Source organism: Camarhynchus parvulus, chromosome 12 (genome assembly GCF_901933205.1).
Source record: "Camarhynchus parvulus chromosome 12, STF_HiC, whole genome shotgun sequence".
Classification (NCBI taxonomy): domain Eukaryota; kingdom Metazoa; phylum Chordata; class Aves; order Passeriformes; family Thraupidae; genus Camarhynchus; species Camarhynchus parvulus.
Window position 1 is genome coordinate 7,988,110 of NC_044582.1, and position 17,570 is coordinate 8,005,679.

General features: G+C 38.6%; 2 protein-coding genes across 3 annotated transcripts in view; both read right to left on the reverse strand.

Annotated features, from left to right (window-relative positions):
* The window catches only part of IL17RD (interleukin 17 receptor D), a 56,150-nt gene extending 40,714 nt beyond the window's left edge, over positions 1 to 15,436 (reverse strand). The window contains exon 1 of the mRNA XM_030956588.1: positions 15,368 to 15,436. The gene's annotated coding sequence lies outside the window, so the exon portion shown is untranslated. The remainder of the gene's footprint in view (positions 1 to 15,367) is intronic.
* HESX1 (HESX homeobox 1) lies at positions 11,016 to 17,466 on the reverse strand. Of its 2 annotated transcripts, none has more exons than XM_030956590.1 (6): positions 17,239 to 17,466; positions 15,368 to 15,469; positions 12,855 to 13,113; positions 12,541 to 12,746; positions 12,121 to 12,222; positions 11,016 to 11,207 (listed from the first exon to the last, which is right to left on the reverse strand). In XM_030956590.1, exons 3-6 carry the CDS (start codon positions 13,066 to 13,068, stop codon positions 11,109 to 11,111), a joined length of 621 nt encoding a protein of 206 aa, XP_030812450.1. In that variant the 5' UTR covers positions 13,069 to 13,113; positions 15,368 to 15,469; positions 17,239 to 17,466; the 3' UTR covers positions 11,016 to 11,108. The 2 variants fall into 2 exon arrangements, with proteins under 2 accessions (XP_030812450.1, XP_030812449.1); XM_030956589.1 differs by having other exon boundaries at positions 16,310 to 17,466.
* Positions 17,467 to 17,570: the final 104 nt, after the last annotated feature.

Sequence of the window (17,570 nt, forward strand, 5' to 3'; positions counted from 1 at the left end):
GTTACTGCCTGGGAGAAGAAGAGACCCCACAGGCTACAACCTCCTTTCAGGTAGCTGTAGAGGGTGATAAGGTCACCTCTAAGCCCCCTCCAGGCTAAACACCAGCTCCCACAGCTACTCTTTAATTACTCTTTAATTAAGGAAGACAAGCTGGAAGAATATACTATCATAAAATTTTCAATTGCTGAAAATGCAAAGGAAGTCATACGTGGCAATAAATATTTCAACTTTTTCAACTGGAGTTAACTCTGACATTAAATTTTTTGATGAAAACACTTTTCTTTAAAATAAAATAAATCACATTTCTGATAAATAACAAATGCAAGGTGGTCTAATATATCAGCAAATTATATCAATTTCCTCCCCTTTTCCTCAAAGTTATGTAAGAGACAGAGCAGCCCAAGAAGGCTCCTCCAAGACACAGGATGATTCAGCTTGGAAAAGACCTCACGGGTCACTAGGCCTAACCCTCTGCTCAAGGTAGCCCTAACTTCAGTTTCAGAGACAGCCCAGGGCCCTGTCATGCACCACTTTCACATATCACTTAACTCCAGTTATTTTGAAAACCTTGATTTTAGTACATTCTGTTTGCTATGATTGATCTTGGACAAAAATGTCATCCTAATGGAACAGACAAACCCATCAGTATTTTATAAAAGACATTAATTATAGTTTGGATTAAAATAGTATGTAAAACCACCACTAAGGCAATCAGTTGAAAGGAAACATGACCAGCTGGTAATTTTTAACTACTAGTGGTTTTGCACCTATCATAGGTTTTCCATCCTTTGTGACTAGTGGTGAAAATAATATGATAAAGCTTTCTTAAACTGTTTGTTTAAGTTGATGGATCACAGCCCTAGCACTCAGAGTTACCTTTGAAAACAGGTTTGTGACTTTAGGATGGCTATTGCCGTCCATTGTGACATGAACAGAAATTACTTTTTTTACATTAAACATTTTTTGAGAAAAAATTAGAGATTAGGCCATTGTTCTTTGCTGCTCTGGGATAAAAAAGGTTCTTTTTGATCTCCATTTCCCCTGCAGGCTGGAATTCTGAAAAAGGCAATATTAAGACTCTAGGTGGAATTCCACTGACTTTATAATAAGATGTTTTTGGTGGTCAAGTACATCCAGGCCGGAATGGAAGTTTAGCACATTTTCTCACTGTACACCACAAACTTCTGTCTGGGTATTCCTGCTTTACCTTTTCCTTGCATTACTCAGAAGTCATCTAACAGGCTTTAAAACTATATGAGCATATGAGCATTTTTATTTTTAATCAAGTCAGGCTGCGTAAAAACTGTAAATAACTAGTCCTTTTATGTTTGAATGAATTACAAACACATAAAATACCACAGCATCATGGCTAAAGAAAGGAAGACATATGTACAGTTCATTTACAGGTCAGTAAATACCTCTGTTTTCCATAGCCACCTATGACAAGCAAGAATTCCCTGTTAACCATAATGCCATTGATCTGCAACTAAATCTTCTAAACCATGGGGGAAACTGTTTAGCTTTTTCTGTTAACTGAGATCTAGACTGCTGGAGAAGCTGTAATTTTTAAGTGAAGACAAAATTAGCATTATCTGAGCTATTGATGCATTAGCCTATGATGTTTTTAACAAAAACAGACACACAACAAATAGTGCCAATGCCTTGCAAGCAGAACAACTGAAGAACTCACAGGTGCCACTGGTTACACTGGCAGTATCCAGAAAGCAGCAAAATGGTTGGTCATATTTACTGAGAGCTCAAATCTAGCAGCACAAAGCAAAGATGCTGTCTGACAAACCAGCACTGATACTTCCTTCCCAACAGTTCAGCCTAAGCTAATAAAAAATGACACATCTGAAAAACAATTCCTCCATGCTGCCACCATGTCCAACTTATCCTGTGAGTGCACTGGCTGAACACAGAAGTATTGCATTGCTTCAGATCCATTTAAAATAATTTCCACTGAATTCTTTGGTGAAAAACAGTAGTGGAGAGGCAGGAATCAAATGACTGCAGTTAATGTTTCTAACTGGAGTCTCCAAACTGCTGTGAGCTCATGGAAGGGCAAAAGTGGCTGTGGGGACTCTGCTTGTCTGTAGGTTCCTTTGTCCTTTTTACAACAGTCTCTTGTTTCTGAGTAGTATAGAATGCATAATACCCAAAAGTCATGGGTATCAATATCCTGCATTCTACAGCTGGTTTTGGTTGCCACTCTCCCATCTTGCTTAAAGCTAAAAATCTGGGTTTTTTTTTTCCTTCTTCTTTCTGAGCAGCTGTTCCCAGATGGAGGAGACAGTGAGAACTCAGCAATTCCTATAGAAACATGAAAACTCATGGACCAAAAATTTTCAGTAACATGGTTAAAAACTCCCTACAAAATCTTTCTATTGCTCAGAGAAAATTCATTCTTGGACTTATGCTCCATCCACAGTTCAGATTTCTATCACTGAATTCTCTCCCAAGAGAGATTGACCTTAACTGCAAAAGAAACCATTCAAACAGCTCCCTTTGGGGCAGAAAGGATGCATCAGGCTTGCACAGTATTCAGCTAAGTTAGACAATCATGGCTATTGCAATATCACAATATGGCAGTAAGTCAATAACTCCTGTTACAGACACACTGCCCACTGTTAGGAAAGAAACATCAGATGCAGTGAACCAAGCAGACAGTGTGCTAAAAGAGATCCCAAAACAGAAATCCCTCAATGTGAGGGTCTTCTGGAACTTCATCCAGCAGATCTCTGAAGATAGAAAATCAGATCTTTAGAAAGTACCCATTTACATGAAATTGTCCCACTTCCATGGGGATGGTTTATCTATGGGATGAGCACTGAGCATAAAATAGAGGAAGAACCATCCTCCATGATCAAACCTTAGGAACAAAACTAAGAAGTGTGAAATGGATGTGGACACTGCCAGCACGGGCATGAAAATTTCTACCTGTGTCAGGGGTCACAAAAATTCTGTTTCCATGGAATCTTCTGAATTAGAGCATGCCATAGTTTCAAATGATCTGGCCAGGCTCAAGTGAAAGGTTATCAACTGATAAGAAAACAACCACAAACCATAAAATTGAATTGAAATTTGAATCAAATCTATAAATTGTTATGAATACCCATCTTGTTCAAGGCAACTGTTAAATCATTATGCTTTGAGAAATGTGACAAAAATTCATGAAACACAGAGTTCTCAAAGAAAAATCTGTATTACCAGTGTCACTTTATAGATGGGGAAACTAAAGCACCAAGTCATAAAGACGCTTGCTTTTATGTCTTGCACACATACTCAGGGCTAAACCAATAATTAGATTTGGAGTTAGGAAAGACTCTGTACCTCAGTAAGACAGGAAAAGACGCGTGTGTAGCTTTCTTTGGTTTTAATTTGCTGCTTTCTGTAGAGACATACTCCACTTGCTAAGGTCATCCAGGCAGTACCAGTGGGTGAGAGCCTCCAGAACAATTCCACTCCAGTGGTGCTGCTCTCTCAGGAGTGGCAAAGAGCACCCAGCAGGCTGTCCTGGCAGCCAGCTGCCTCCTGCTGGAGCCATGTCTTTATTGGCACTTCTGGAAGAGCTGATGCTGTGTCCAGATGGGAAAGTGGAATTGGATGCATGAATTCTACTTTGACACTGCCAGCCATTTCTATATCCAGATGCTTTGCAACAGGTCCTGAAATGGAGCATCCAGTCCTCCCTGCTGCCCAAGCCACATCTCCAGAATCCCACAGAGTTTCTCTCCTGCTCACTTTTTTTTGGTCACAGTGTCATGTTTGAGATTTTACTCAAAATCTCAAGTCCATCTCCAGATATTTGGGGATGTTTTGAGGCTTGTAGAGTTCTGAGAGAAGGGAGGGAATGGTCTTGTGACCTTTCTGGATGACTTAATCCCTTCTACAGGAAATTGCACTTAATGACCGGAGAAGTTTAAGTCCTATATTCCTAGAGGCTCAAGTCAGCATCAGATGTAGGAGTATGTTATGGTGAAAAGGAAATGACTGAACTAAACCAAACAGCTATTATATGAAAATTACTTCTGATCACCATCAAATTAACAATTTGTCAGTGATCCATGGATGCAAATCTTCATATAATGTTACCCCTCCCCAGACCTCACAGTTCCCTGTATCATATAGACCCCTCCTTCTTCTACTGTCAGAAAATGTTTGCAGTCAAATGTCTATTTTCTGTATTTCTGTTTAGTTTTGTATCTGTTTATTCACATGAACATAACAAAGGAAGTTCTCTAAGATTATTCAACTTAGTGATGTGCCACCAAGCACACTCCCCCCTGCTCCAAAAGCACACCAAAGTGACTCACCCTGTGGCCACATGTTGTTTCTGAGGGAGCAGGGCAGGACTGCATCTTTCAGCAGCAGTCTTCTGTTACACTGGATTAGGGGTAATATGAAACTGCACTTTTAAAGAAGAGTAGATTTATGATGCAAAGAAAATTAAAAATTGTATGGATGAGTCATTTTTCAATAAAAATTCCGTTGAACTGAAATTATTCTGAACCAACACTGTATCCCCAAAGTTATCTATGTTTTATTATTTAACAAGTGAATAATTTGTAATGTTCAATTTTAAAATAATATATTTCTGCAATTTAGAAATTTTATCTCAAACAGCTATTAAAAATGCAAACCAAGATCCTCATAATGCAGTTTGAATAAATGCCAGAAATTATAATGAAGTAACACCTTTACAAAAGTTTCCAGTTTTAATTCTACCCTCAACCTTTTCTTACTGCAGCACAATGCTTCCCATGCAGACAGCCTGTCATTTTCCTTCTGCAGGGAAATACGGGGGAGGGAGGTGGGGTGGGAGAACAACCCTAACCTGATTTAATAGTCCATTGTACAATTCAACAGCATCCTGTGGCAATGTCTGCAAAATTAATCCTAGCACACTAAGGGACCCCTCACTGAGCATAACCTGCCTTAAACCCTTTCCCATTTAACTGAGGGAGAGCTATTTGCTCAAGCACTTTGGGATGACATCATTTGCTATTTGAGGCCAAAAGCTAAGGGTAATTAAGGCTAAAGAAAATGTTCTGAAATTTTTGCAATTAAAATGCATAGAGACACTTGTAACAGATACCACTGCAGAACAATAGAAACATGACTGGAAGAATTAAGAAAAGTTTGACTATTGTGCAACCAGTGTGGAAGAAGACTGGAAAGCCCTTTGTCAATAGCACATCATTCTATTCCCACAAGGGGAAATACACAAACAAAAGAAAATACCAAGGCTGGAGGCATATGGAAATTTCCTTTTTTTTTGTTTATATGATAAATATTCCCCAAAATATTCCAGTGTAATTTTAGAACACTTTATAACAGATTTACGAAAGAATGCACAGCAGTTCTACATGACTGGGCTGAAGAAAACAGAGGAAGGGCCCTATTAGGAATGACAATTGTTGCTGGCAGCTCTACCTCTCCAACAAACAAACTCATGGTTCTTTCTCTCTACAGTCTGGCATATTATTTTAAAACACAAATCTGAAGCAGTTGGATATCAGGATTGAGTTAGCTGCTTATTTTTGGAAAGAGTAAGATAAATATGCAGATAATAACAGACTGAAATGCAGTGAACAAGATTTGTTAAGGCTCCATGGAAAGTTAAATCCTGTTAACATGGTAAACTACAGTAGATTAATATTATTTCTTTCAGTAGCAACCACTTAAAACACCAGTCCTCCTAAACCATAAATTGTGATAAAACTAACTGCCCAGGATTGTATGTTTACAGAGGAAAGAAGGAAAAAACTGGATCAGTTTTTTTTATTTAAACAAAAACACCCCCAAGAAAAGATTTTCCATGTAACCAACTTAAATTTTACAGAAGTCTCAGCATTCTAAGGGCAGTGCTGATGCCTCCTGAGAATGCTTCCCTCTGACTTCCTTTCTCTGCCAAAATGAATTAGAGCAAACTACAGGAATATTGTCAGATAGACACATCCCATAGCACACAATGGAATGCTACTCTGAAGTTAGAGAATCCTACAAATATTTGAATCATGACAGATGGATAATATCATATTTTCTAATATTTTGCTCTGACTGAATTCTTTGAAAAGCAATTAGAATGGTTAAAAAGTTCACAGTATTTAAACAGCACACAGTAATTTCTTATCCTTCCAATGTGATGAAACAATGAAAACTGAAAATCTGGTGGCAATAAGTTTTTTGCCTGGCAAATATTTGCATTGACAACACTGTATTTATTATCACAGAAGAATTATATTAGTAGATATTGTAGCAGAAGTCATTCTAAGTTTTACACAATAATGAGTGGAGTTATTCTAGAACTGCAGGATACTTTGTCAAAAGCTTTCACAGAATCATTTAGCTTAGAAAAGACCTCTAAGACCGAGTCCAACCTCTGACCAACCATCACACTCTGAAGCAGACCACTGCACTCAATGCCACATCCAATGGTCTCTTGAGCATGTCCAGGGATGGCAAATCCAGCATCTCCCTAGGCAGCCTGTCCCAGTGTTTAACAACCCTTTCTGTGAAGAAACCCTTCCTGACAATTCCCTTTTGGAATGTGAAAATATTCTCCTAAATAAACTGACAAAGCCGGGCAGTCTTACAGACACAGAGTCCCAACAGCAGCCTAAATTCATTTAGAGGTAAAAGGTTGGGTGTTCAGAGTATCAAAAAACATTAAGCATCCACTCATCACTAAGTTCTGTTCAATACTGTGCACAATATTGTGCACAATACTGTGCACAATACTGTGAGCTTTAAAAAATCAGGCCTTGTACGTGTGCAGAACATCAATTCGGTCACAAATGTTGTGTAATTGGAAGGATCAGTCAATCCCCTGCGGGCATCCCGCGCCCCGGCCCCGCTGCAGAGTGCGGATTAAATCCCACAGCAGTGGGGCTGTCATTGCTAAATCCGGCCTCTAGAGGACAGAAGCAGCCCAGCACTTCTCTAGGCAGTTCAAATACAGACCAAAACCGTTTCAAAATGTATGACTTTAAAGCCTGAATTTATATGGAAAAGCCAAAGAAACAGCCAGCGATTTTTAGTGCAGAATACTTTATCTGCTATCTTCTTAATTTCCTTAATATGGCATCATTCATAGAAACTGAATCCCAAGATATTTTGGAGTATTACTATGATCCATACAAAATTCTAATCATTAAAAGTAGGAAATTTATCAATAAAAGATTTTTTTTTCATTTTCATTTTATAAAACATAATTCAGTTATATAGACAAGAGAATGCCCCAGCATCTAGAAATTGTGGTCAGGCACTTAAAACCTTAGAAGTAGTAAAATGTCATGGACTGGTAAAATAAAAATTCAGTTCTAAGAGAGCAAGAAAGGATCAGAGAAAAAGAAGGTGCAATAATTGAGTTGATGCAAGGTTATGGATTTTTTTTAAAGGTCACAATGAGATAATGAGTTTGAAACATACGCAATTTAAATATTGCAAAGTCTCAAAATTTCATAGTGATTAATAACAAGACTAATGACATAGATAATTTTTAATGAAGAGGACTATCTTATAACACCTGCCTACTTCTGTCCTTCAAGCCATCCTAGTGGCAGAGGAAAACCTGCTTTAGGAGCTAGGAGAAAAAAATCTTGGAACATAAATGCGGAAAGAAGGAATATTTACCTCTCTTTCAGTCTAGGTGTTGTATCAATTTTACTGGTCACACATATACATCCTTACAACATCCCAAGCCTGCTTGAAATTTAATATCAAAAGCACAACCTGCACCTGTGTGATTCCACAACATACTCTGTTTGCTCAAGATGCTGAACTTCACAGCCACTGATTCACAACATGGATCAAAACACACTTGCAAAACCTATCACTTTACTGCATTTTTTTTCTCTTTTTCCTTTTAGATTTTAAGGCACGAGCAATGCAGTGCTTATTCTGTCACTCTAATACCAGCCCCATAGCACATCCCTGTGATCAAATATAAAACTTACCCAGGGGAATGAAAGTCACTGGCAATCACACCCAGCTACACCAAAGCCCATATCCCCAAGCATTTTTGATCATGTTCTTACCTCCTTGCTTAATAAACAGTGTCCTGCAAAAAAACAGGTATTAAAAGAAATCCAATTTATTGCTGTTTCTAAATTCAACAAGTATATGATTAATTTTCCATTTTCTAATTAATCTAAGAAAGCAAAACTTCAGTGGTAACACTGGGCCACGCAAGGCAACACTTCACTCTTCCTGGGATTCTCCTGAAAATGCTGCTGGCCACCAGTATCAATTTTGGGTGCCCAAAATAGACAGACTGGTTTCCATATTTTCTGTAGCCCTTTCCCCTCATGTCACACAAATCCAGGCACTATTCCCCCACAAAGGAATCTAGAACTGAAGGCTGTTCAGCAGGCCTGGTTTCCTCTCCCTCACCAACAGCTTTGTTTGCCCACTGTGACCACAAGAGCTCCCTTTCTGAAGCAATCAGGTGGGATTCTTATGCCCCCCAAGAGGTTGGACAGCCCCAGCTCCCCCTCATATAATGATTATTATACTTTGTCTTTTTATTCTTTCATTATCAAATACATACATAAGATATTATAAATTGCTCATATAAAATAACAGAATGTGATTTTGATTCAAGATGAATCCATTAACGAAATAACAGGACATGAAATAATAATTCAGGTCAATCACTATAGCGCCAAAATATTTTTAAAAATAAAATACCTTATATTTCCCATCCAATAATGTAAGTCCTTTAAAATAAAGGGACAAAGATCATATGGAAACTAAATCAATCTAAGGAATGAAAGAGCAGGGCTGGATTCCAGCATGCAGGGTGGCCTCCCCCACTGCTGTTCCTGCACAGCAAACACAACTGTCACATACATTGCCAAGGGAGCCCTGCATATTGCCAGGACAAGACAAACACCCTGTGAAGTCCAGACTAACACTTTTCAAGGTGGAAAAAAATCCAGCTGTATTTGAGAAAGTGGTGGGCACAGTTTAAACCCACGCTGGCCAAAACAGGTATAAATGTAAAGTGAGAGGCTCTTTTTTGACTTGCTGACTCCTTTACTCTGGGAAGAACACGCTAAGCCAAATGAAGCAAATAATTCAACTCTGCTTTTAAATTCTTTTCCCCCCAGCACTGTGTGGGACACTCCTAGCACCTCACACTAAAGATCCTGCTGGTAGCATTTGCTAATGGAGAGCAGGATACCAGGGCCGGTGCTATTATTATTCTGCTACTACTCTACAGCTTCTCTTAAATTGCTTTGTCAGACTTCCGTCACTTGAGACAAGTTCCATTATAGCAGACTTTAGGTGTATTTAGGTATTTGCCAGATAATAGAGTAAGGTTCTTAAGCAATCAGTCTGTACAGATTAGTCTAATCTGTTGCTGCTGGAAACTTTGTTTCCAGAAGCAAAGTAGACAATAGTTTCAGATTACCTGCAATAAGGTTAAGCTATGGGCAATATACGTTTTGAGGTGTGAAAGGTGTGAAGAAAAACAAAATAAAAGAACGCATTCCCAATATTGTCTTTGCCTTTACCAGATCAGGCAGGTATCTGAACTGAGATTTCAATTTCTCTAAAAACTATTTCTAATGGATCTGGCTCAATTTAAATTGCTTTACTTGTGTTTCTCTTAAGTATTTTGGAATGCAGGATACAACAGAATTCAGTTAGGAATGTTATTTCCCAAATCCAATAAAGCACAAAAAATAATGCTTCAATATCAGATAAAAGTTTGTTATTTCCGTATTAAAATAAGATTTCCAGAAGCAAGCCAAACAATTCAAGATTTTTAGGATTCTGCATAAAAGGCAATGAGCCAATGAACACAAAAACATGGAAGGGCCAATAGCTGTCACCCAGTTCTAAAGTAATGCAGTTTTTCAGTGATATGTTTCAGAAAATATAGAAATGTTTTTATTTAATCTCTTGTAGCTCAAACTATAATTCAAAATACTAAGTAAGGACTGTCAGATCATCCCTCCCTTTAGCTTTTCCTAGTATGAGACTACATAAAATGATTTTTCTATCATCCTATTTTATCAACTTACCTTTCATCCTATTGGACAACAGCTATGGATACAAGCATGAAGAAAGGAAGAGCAATTCTTTGTTCATGAGATAATGTAGAATTTATGTCGAGCAAGAAACACAGGCTGGAGTCTCACTGAAGGTCACCAGCACATGAGGCAAGTGATTAGAGCTCTGCTGAACAAAGAGCAGCATCAACCTGTACTTACAATGTTTCCTCACATTATGCACATGAAGAAAGAGTTGAGGGGTTTTTTTTTGGTATATGGCTCTCCTTGACTTCAGGTTCAGTATCAAATATAAGGATAATTAACTTTCATGTACTGTTTGATAAAAACGAATTCAACACCCTAAAATTAATGGCAATGATCTGGATATCTGGCCTGGCCCCACTGATCTGGTCCCATGAAATGCTACATTCTGTCATTAAAAGATAATAGGGCAATTTCCATAACTGTAACAGTTATACTGACAAGAGAGGAGAAAACCAAGTTAGAGAATTAAATAGGCAAATAACCTAAATTAATTAAAATTACATTAAAAGATTATAATTGTCAGCTTCTTTTAACTGAGCAATGGTTAAAACTGAAGTCAGTTGAATATTAGTCCTTCCATTGGAGACACCTTTTTCTAAAAATTATCTTATTTATGCAAACTATCATGTTCTTATAGATAAGCTATTTAAACTCCAATGCAACAAACTGTTTCCTGTAGCAAAATCTATTTTGCATACAGTTTATTTCAAACTTGAAACAGACTTCTTCTAGAACCATAAAGCTTATCAAGTTATCTGCAGTAATTCATAATAGGTAAAATTCTCGTGCAACCCAGGGTTTGCATTGTTTTAAACTGCAAAAATATCTCAAAATCTCTGAAAATACTTACTCAAATATATATAGGAAAAGTTCACTTTTTCCACAAAAAGTAGATTAGAATAATACTTCAAGTATTTACAGTTTATTTGAATGAAAATTATAATAAACTTTCAAATCTGGGCATTAAATCATAATTACTATATCATTACTTAATACAGGTTATGAACAATTTTTCATTTTCTGTAGCAGTACTGTAACAGCAAGCCATCCTTCCTTCTACTCCAGCAGGCTGGAGGTGAAACTATTTTTCACCATTAGAAACTGAGATTCTCTGTGTGATCTTTTCAGCTTTGCACGGCGGTTCTGAAACCAGATCTAAAATGGAAAGAAAAGGGATGCTTTTCAGAAACACAGCAGTGGAAGCAGAATAATATTTGAAACTTAAAAGTATTCACACAGTATGGCAATATTTTGTGTGATGACAGCAGTTTGCAAGTTCAATATAAATTTAAAATCTGCAGATGCCTGTAATTTTAACACCACAGACAAAGAAAATAATATCCCCAGGTTAACTGGAAAATGAGATCAGCTTCACTTAATTAATATAAAAGCTGGTATTAAATTCCATGATAGAATCAGATCTTGGAAGACCCTGAACATCTGGAATTCACACATGTCTTATGGTGCTATTTCTTCAGCTGCTTAACTATTTGCAGCATCAAGTTTCTCATCAAGCCCCATATAATACTTGCAACAAAAGCCTGATAAACAATAAAGCAAAGCCCAAATTCTTATGTTTACAGTATGCTTCTTATCACATTGAATTGCCTGGAAATCAATAATTAACATTCCTGAACAGATTTTGTTTTTGGCCAGAGAAAGACATAGGTTCAAACACTGGTTTAACACATCTGTGCTCTGCTGGCAGTCTCACAAATTATATCCATACCTGTTTCAAATTTATTTTTCAAATATGGTGACAAGTAAAACATAAAAAATTATTAAAGAAATTATCAAGTTCTGCAGATAATAACTAAAGATTAACAGAGCAGATATTGTGGAAATATTACAGTGATTAATTCCTCATCAGTGCTATGGAAGGCTTTAGATTTCAGAAGGAATTCAATGGTTTCCATTTCACAAATCATTGAAGGCATGTTTCTTGTATATACATTGGTTTAAATTGAGAGTATTAAATTCTCATTAATGCTGTCAAACCACTTATGTACATAAGCAGAGAGTACATAGAGCTGGAATTACAGAAAAGTTCAAATAAGTCTTTAATTACCTGGATCCTGTCTTCATCTAAATCTAATTTGTGAGCTAGCTCTTCTCTAATATCAATGCCGGGGTAGGAGTTCATTTTAAAAACATTTTCCAAGACTTCAATCTGAGGAGGTTAAAATACACTTGTTGAATAGGTAACACTATGTTCATAGCAGTAATACATAAAATAAATAAAATAATAAAATAACAGCTTCGTTTGTTCAACAGGAGACTTCTGATCAGTGTTTGCACAATTCAAATTCCATGTATAAACACAGATCTGCTGAAATTAGCAACACTCCTGTTAATTTACACTAGTTCCTGATTACATTTCTCTCTGCAGAGGGACATCACACTGAGCTTATCAGCTGTTAGAGGTTTCTTCCAACGTTTTACTAAACTACATTGTTACCCATTTGTTAAATGCTGAGAAAAGCCCTACCTGGTTTCTAGTGAATGCAGTTCTTGGTCTTCTACCCCGGTACCAGCTCAATTCTCGTTTGAAAGACAGCGTTTCAGTGACTGAAAAATATTTTTCACATTTCAAAACGGTTTCCTCTTGCACTGGACCACTTCTAGCATGAAATAATGGATTTTCAGAACAAACAACAGGGATTTGCAGATGGGGATTACTGTCATCACCTAAAACTAGAAAGAGCAAGAAAAGGAGAGCTTCAGTTTACTGGTTTGTAGTAGAACCAAGACAGTATTTTTAAAGGGTAAAAGCTTAAGAGGTTACAAAACAGACTGTCTTACCCAAGCTGGTGCATGCATCCATCCAGGGTCTGTGAGGTTTCCCAGCTGGAATGCCATCTTTTTTCTGCTCCAGTCCCAATATACTCTCAATTGAGAAGGAGCAGTGTGTGGTTTTGCTGTCTCCAAAGCCGGGCACCTTGTGGCGCTGCGGAGAGGCCGCCGTGGTGGCAGCACAGAGCGAGGGAGCAGCCATGCCTTCGCCCTCAGCCAGCATAGCAGGGGCACTGCGCTTGCATTTCTCCACAAGGCCTACTTATAGCTATGTTGACAAGGGGGTTGGATTTGTAACGTCATTAATTAAAATCTTTTATTAGAAAGTTTTAGCATGTCAATGAAAACTCTCCCACCAAGAGGCACGAGGAGTTAATTGTTTATTTGTTTGCAAGTAATTAGCAACTAATGGTGACACTAGGGGGGCCACCAAGGGGGACAAAAAGTGTTATCTCTCCTAACCAGAGCATCGACTTCACTTTCTCAAAAGAAGCTGTGCACAAATATAGTACTTCTCTTTTATTTGAAATCATTAATGTATAAAATCAGTTTTTTAAAAAACGTTATACTCTAATGGACTCCACTTACCTAAACATAGAAGCATGATAGGAAACCAGTCAAGTAATAAGTAATCTCATTTAAGTGAATTTCCTTCCAAGGAAATTTAAAAAATAATCTCTTAATGCTATTAGGGTAATCCCGATGAAAATGCCTCTGTTTTTTCATATGCATATGTAATGGTGAACGTGGTCAATAAAACAACAATAGCTTTTGGCATAAGGCACTGTGCAGTGGGTTGGCAGTGTTGTCAAAGCTCAGTGTAATTGCCTTCCAAGTGCCTGGATTAGTTAATAGGAACAGTTGCACCAACTATTTTAAATAATTCATGCATTCATTTTTCTTATTAAAATAACTTTGTTGCAGCCTTTTTGAAACATACCAGATGTGAAATTTCCTGATAATTCTTCGCTACATAAAAGCAAAATTTCAAATAATAGAAGCAGTACACTCAAATTTACAGGTTTAAAAGATGCAGAGGTATTCTTCAAGTCATTACAATTACATTTGTTGCAGTCAAATTTGTAGCTCTAGTAAAATTTTTTCTCATAGATGTCTCTCCCTCCTTGTGGGTTTATAGCAAACAGAAGTATATTTAAATCCTACAGAGCTAACACTCAAAATCACACAAAAAAGTTATGAGTAATGGGAAGAAAGGAGATAAAGGCTTTGTAATAAAGACTGACAGAATTCTGATTTCATCCATTATAATAAAATACACACTATAACATTTTTATATTCAAGCTCATCTGTCAGTCACACTGCAGTTTACATCACGCGCTCAAAACCAGCTTTTGGTTCGGGCAAAGAAAAGGAGGAATTTCTGTAGAGACACTACAAAATCAAGATTTGTCCAAAAAAAAAAGGCAAACACGAACACAATATTTTTATTTGAGGAGGAAAAATCACCCCTCCGTCTGGCCTTTGTTTTGTGCAGTAAGATTGTTGTCAAACCAAACTATTAAAAGAGTGACAATTCTAGAATTCATCTTACCAAGGACACTTCTCACACATATCAATGGGTCTTGAAGCAGCATGCATCCACCTGCAATGTTCACTTGCAAGATGAGCTCCAGTCACCGTTTATGGACCTTAAGCCTTCTCTTGAAAGCTGTATTTCATTGTTTTGGCCCATCAGTATTGAGCACTGCTACCTTGCAACCCATTTGAAATTACCTATGGACTTCTAACTAAATGCCTTGGTAGGGGTAATTAGAGCAACACAGCAAACATTAAGTTGGGACTCCTAAGTAACCAATAATAGGAAAAGTCACTGCTCCTTGGATATGCAAATCCAATCCTCTTACAGCATCATATACTTGATGAGGCAGGAAACTAATCACCCTTTCAGATTTTGCACCACTGTTTTTTGCCCAGGGACAGTGGAGTTCATCTCTTTAGGAGATGGGAAGCCTCCACTGGCTGTTTGCACCAGCTGAGGAGACCACACTGAGAGCTCTTGGGGGCTTTGGTCTGAAGGCTCAGTTCTTACTCTTGCTGCCTTTTGCCCTTCTCATCCACTGCTGGGTCACCTTTCACTAGAGCTTGGGCACCATTTCCAGCTTTTAAAAGGGTCTAAATGGTAAATATTATCTTTCTTCATTACTTACCATGCTCCAAAAATTCACCTTTCCCACAACCTCTTTACCCAGTATCTCACCACCTCAGAAGTCATGCTGCATAAAGTTCTCTTTCAAATATGTTTTTAACATGAATAACAAGTATTATATTCAAAGCCAACTTCAGAATTCCCAAGTTTTTTTAAAGCAAGAATACCTCAAAATGGTAACAGCAATTTTCACAAAACAAAAGCAGTTAGCTATTTCTTGGTTGAAGTAAAAGCTATTTTGACACAAGGAGATTAAGTGAATGCAGGTAAATTCAAGGTTAATCCAAGGTTGCCACCAGCAAAAGTATGAGGAGCAGTGTATTAAAAAGTGGGAAACACTGCAAATAAAGCCTACCTTACCCACACAGCTACCTTCACCCTCCAGCAGAGGCAAAATGTTCTCTCCACAAGGGCACACATCTGGAATCCTCTGAAGATGTGTTCACTGCTCTTCTCTCTGTTGACAAAGTGCCAAGCGTTAGTTCCCCACATTTTTAAGGCTTATTAGCAGATATTTTGCAGAAAAAACAACAACAAAACATAACAAACAGAAACCAACAACCACCCCCAAAAAACCCCAAACCAAACAAAAACCCAACCCCACAAATCAAAAAGCCCAAACAACAACAAAAAAACCCCTCACACACTAACAAAAAAGGTCTACAGTGCTGAAAAGAGTGTCAACACTACAACCACAATTAGAGGGTGCAGAGGGGTTCTTCAATTCATTACTATTACATTTGTTGCAGTCAAATTTGTAGCTCAAGTAAAACTTTTGGATGCCACTTAGAGCTGTAAACAAACAAAGACAACTAAACCAAATCCATTTAAAGTGACCACCTTCCTGAATTCCACTGGGAAAACGATCTTCCAGTACAAAACAAAGTAATTTCTTATTGCTGTAAAAACTGCTGTAAAGCTTGGTCACAAGTTAACTGTCTCAAAACCAGAAATCACATATATTTATTGGCCATGAACCAATGTTAATGTCCTGTCACATGGCTGAGATACAAGACTTAGTCTTTACAACACCTTGTAAGATAACCCTGAATTATTACCCCTATTGACAGGAAAAGGGAGAGGTGCTGTGACTTGCTTCAGTCAAGTGAGTCACCAGCTGAGCTGGCAAATTAATTGACTGAACAGTATTAACTTGGAAATTTCTTCACCACTCCCTACAGGGAAAAACAAACCAACACAACAGCAAAAGAACAAAAACAAAAAAAAACACCTACCACCCATCAAAAAACCCAAACCAACAAAACAAAAGCTACCTCAAAAAAATTTAACTGCTTACCATTTAACACACCAGTCCTGTCCTTTATCTGCTTTTAATGGTAAATCATAACCTGATACAACATAAAGAATGGTCTCATAGCAAGACTGCATAATCATTAATCATTTGCTCTGCTGAATGATTCCATACACTTTCTAATCTAGTCTTGGAGTAAGTTCATCTGGTCCCAAAAAGGCAAAACCAACAAGGGAATTGGTTTTTGTTTTTGTTTCTTCCCCAGCTAAAAACTGTCATCAAGTCTACTAAGACTTGCTCTCTCAGACTACCTGAAAGGAGGTTGTAGCCAGGTGGGGGTCAGTCTCTTCTCCCGAGTAAGGAGTGACAGGACCAGAGGAAACAGCCTCAAATTGTGCCAGGAGATGTTTAGATTGGATATTGGGAAAAGTTTCTCCATGGGCAGGGCGGCACTGACAATCACCATCCCTGAAGTGTTCAGATGTGAGGATCTGGCACTTGGGCACACGGTTTAGTGGTGAACATGGGCTCCTGGATTAATGGTTGGAGTCAATGATCTCAGAGGTCTTTTCCAACCTTAGGGATTCTACAATTCTAAGTAATTTCAGAGCTAAACCAGTTCACAAGTCCAACCAATGATCTGTTTTGATTTCAGTGAGCCCTCACAGTAGTTTCAAGCATTTAAAATTTGCCACCAACCTATGGCACCACAATTATTCAGTCCAAGAAAGCAGAGATACTAATCTTTAATATCTAATCAGAATCTCTCCTGTCTCAGCTTAAGGCCTCTTGTCGTCTCACTGCAAGCACCATAGAACCGACTGGCCTCCACCTGGGGCCTATCCACATGGCAGGGATAAGAGACTTGGCAAAAGGGATGCTCCAGAAAGAGAGTGCCAAAGATGCTCCAGAAAAGCATGGCAAGAGTGCCAAAGATGCTCCAGAACGGCAGGGAACCGATAGCGCTCCCTTACTGTGGAACGGCCCTCAAGATAATTGTCTGTGAGGAGACGACAGCAACCCGCGGAGCACAGTCAGACAGGGCTGGGAGGACACTTTGCTTGACAGCCGTGACCGCACTGCCGGGCAGTCATCTCAGCGGGAACGGGGACGGGGACAGGGACACGGCCCCGGCTGCCTCGGCGGCACTCCGCACACGGAGCCGCCCCCGGTGCCTCAGCCCTGAGGGGCCGCGCGCGACGGCCTCATCCCCCGCGCCTGCGCGCGAACGGACAGGCCCGCCAGCCAATGGGCAGCCGAGTGGGAGGAGAGGGCGGGCCAATGGGGAAGCCGGGCGCGCCAATGG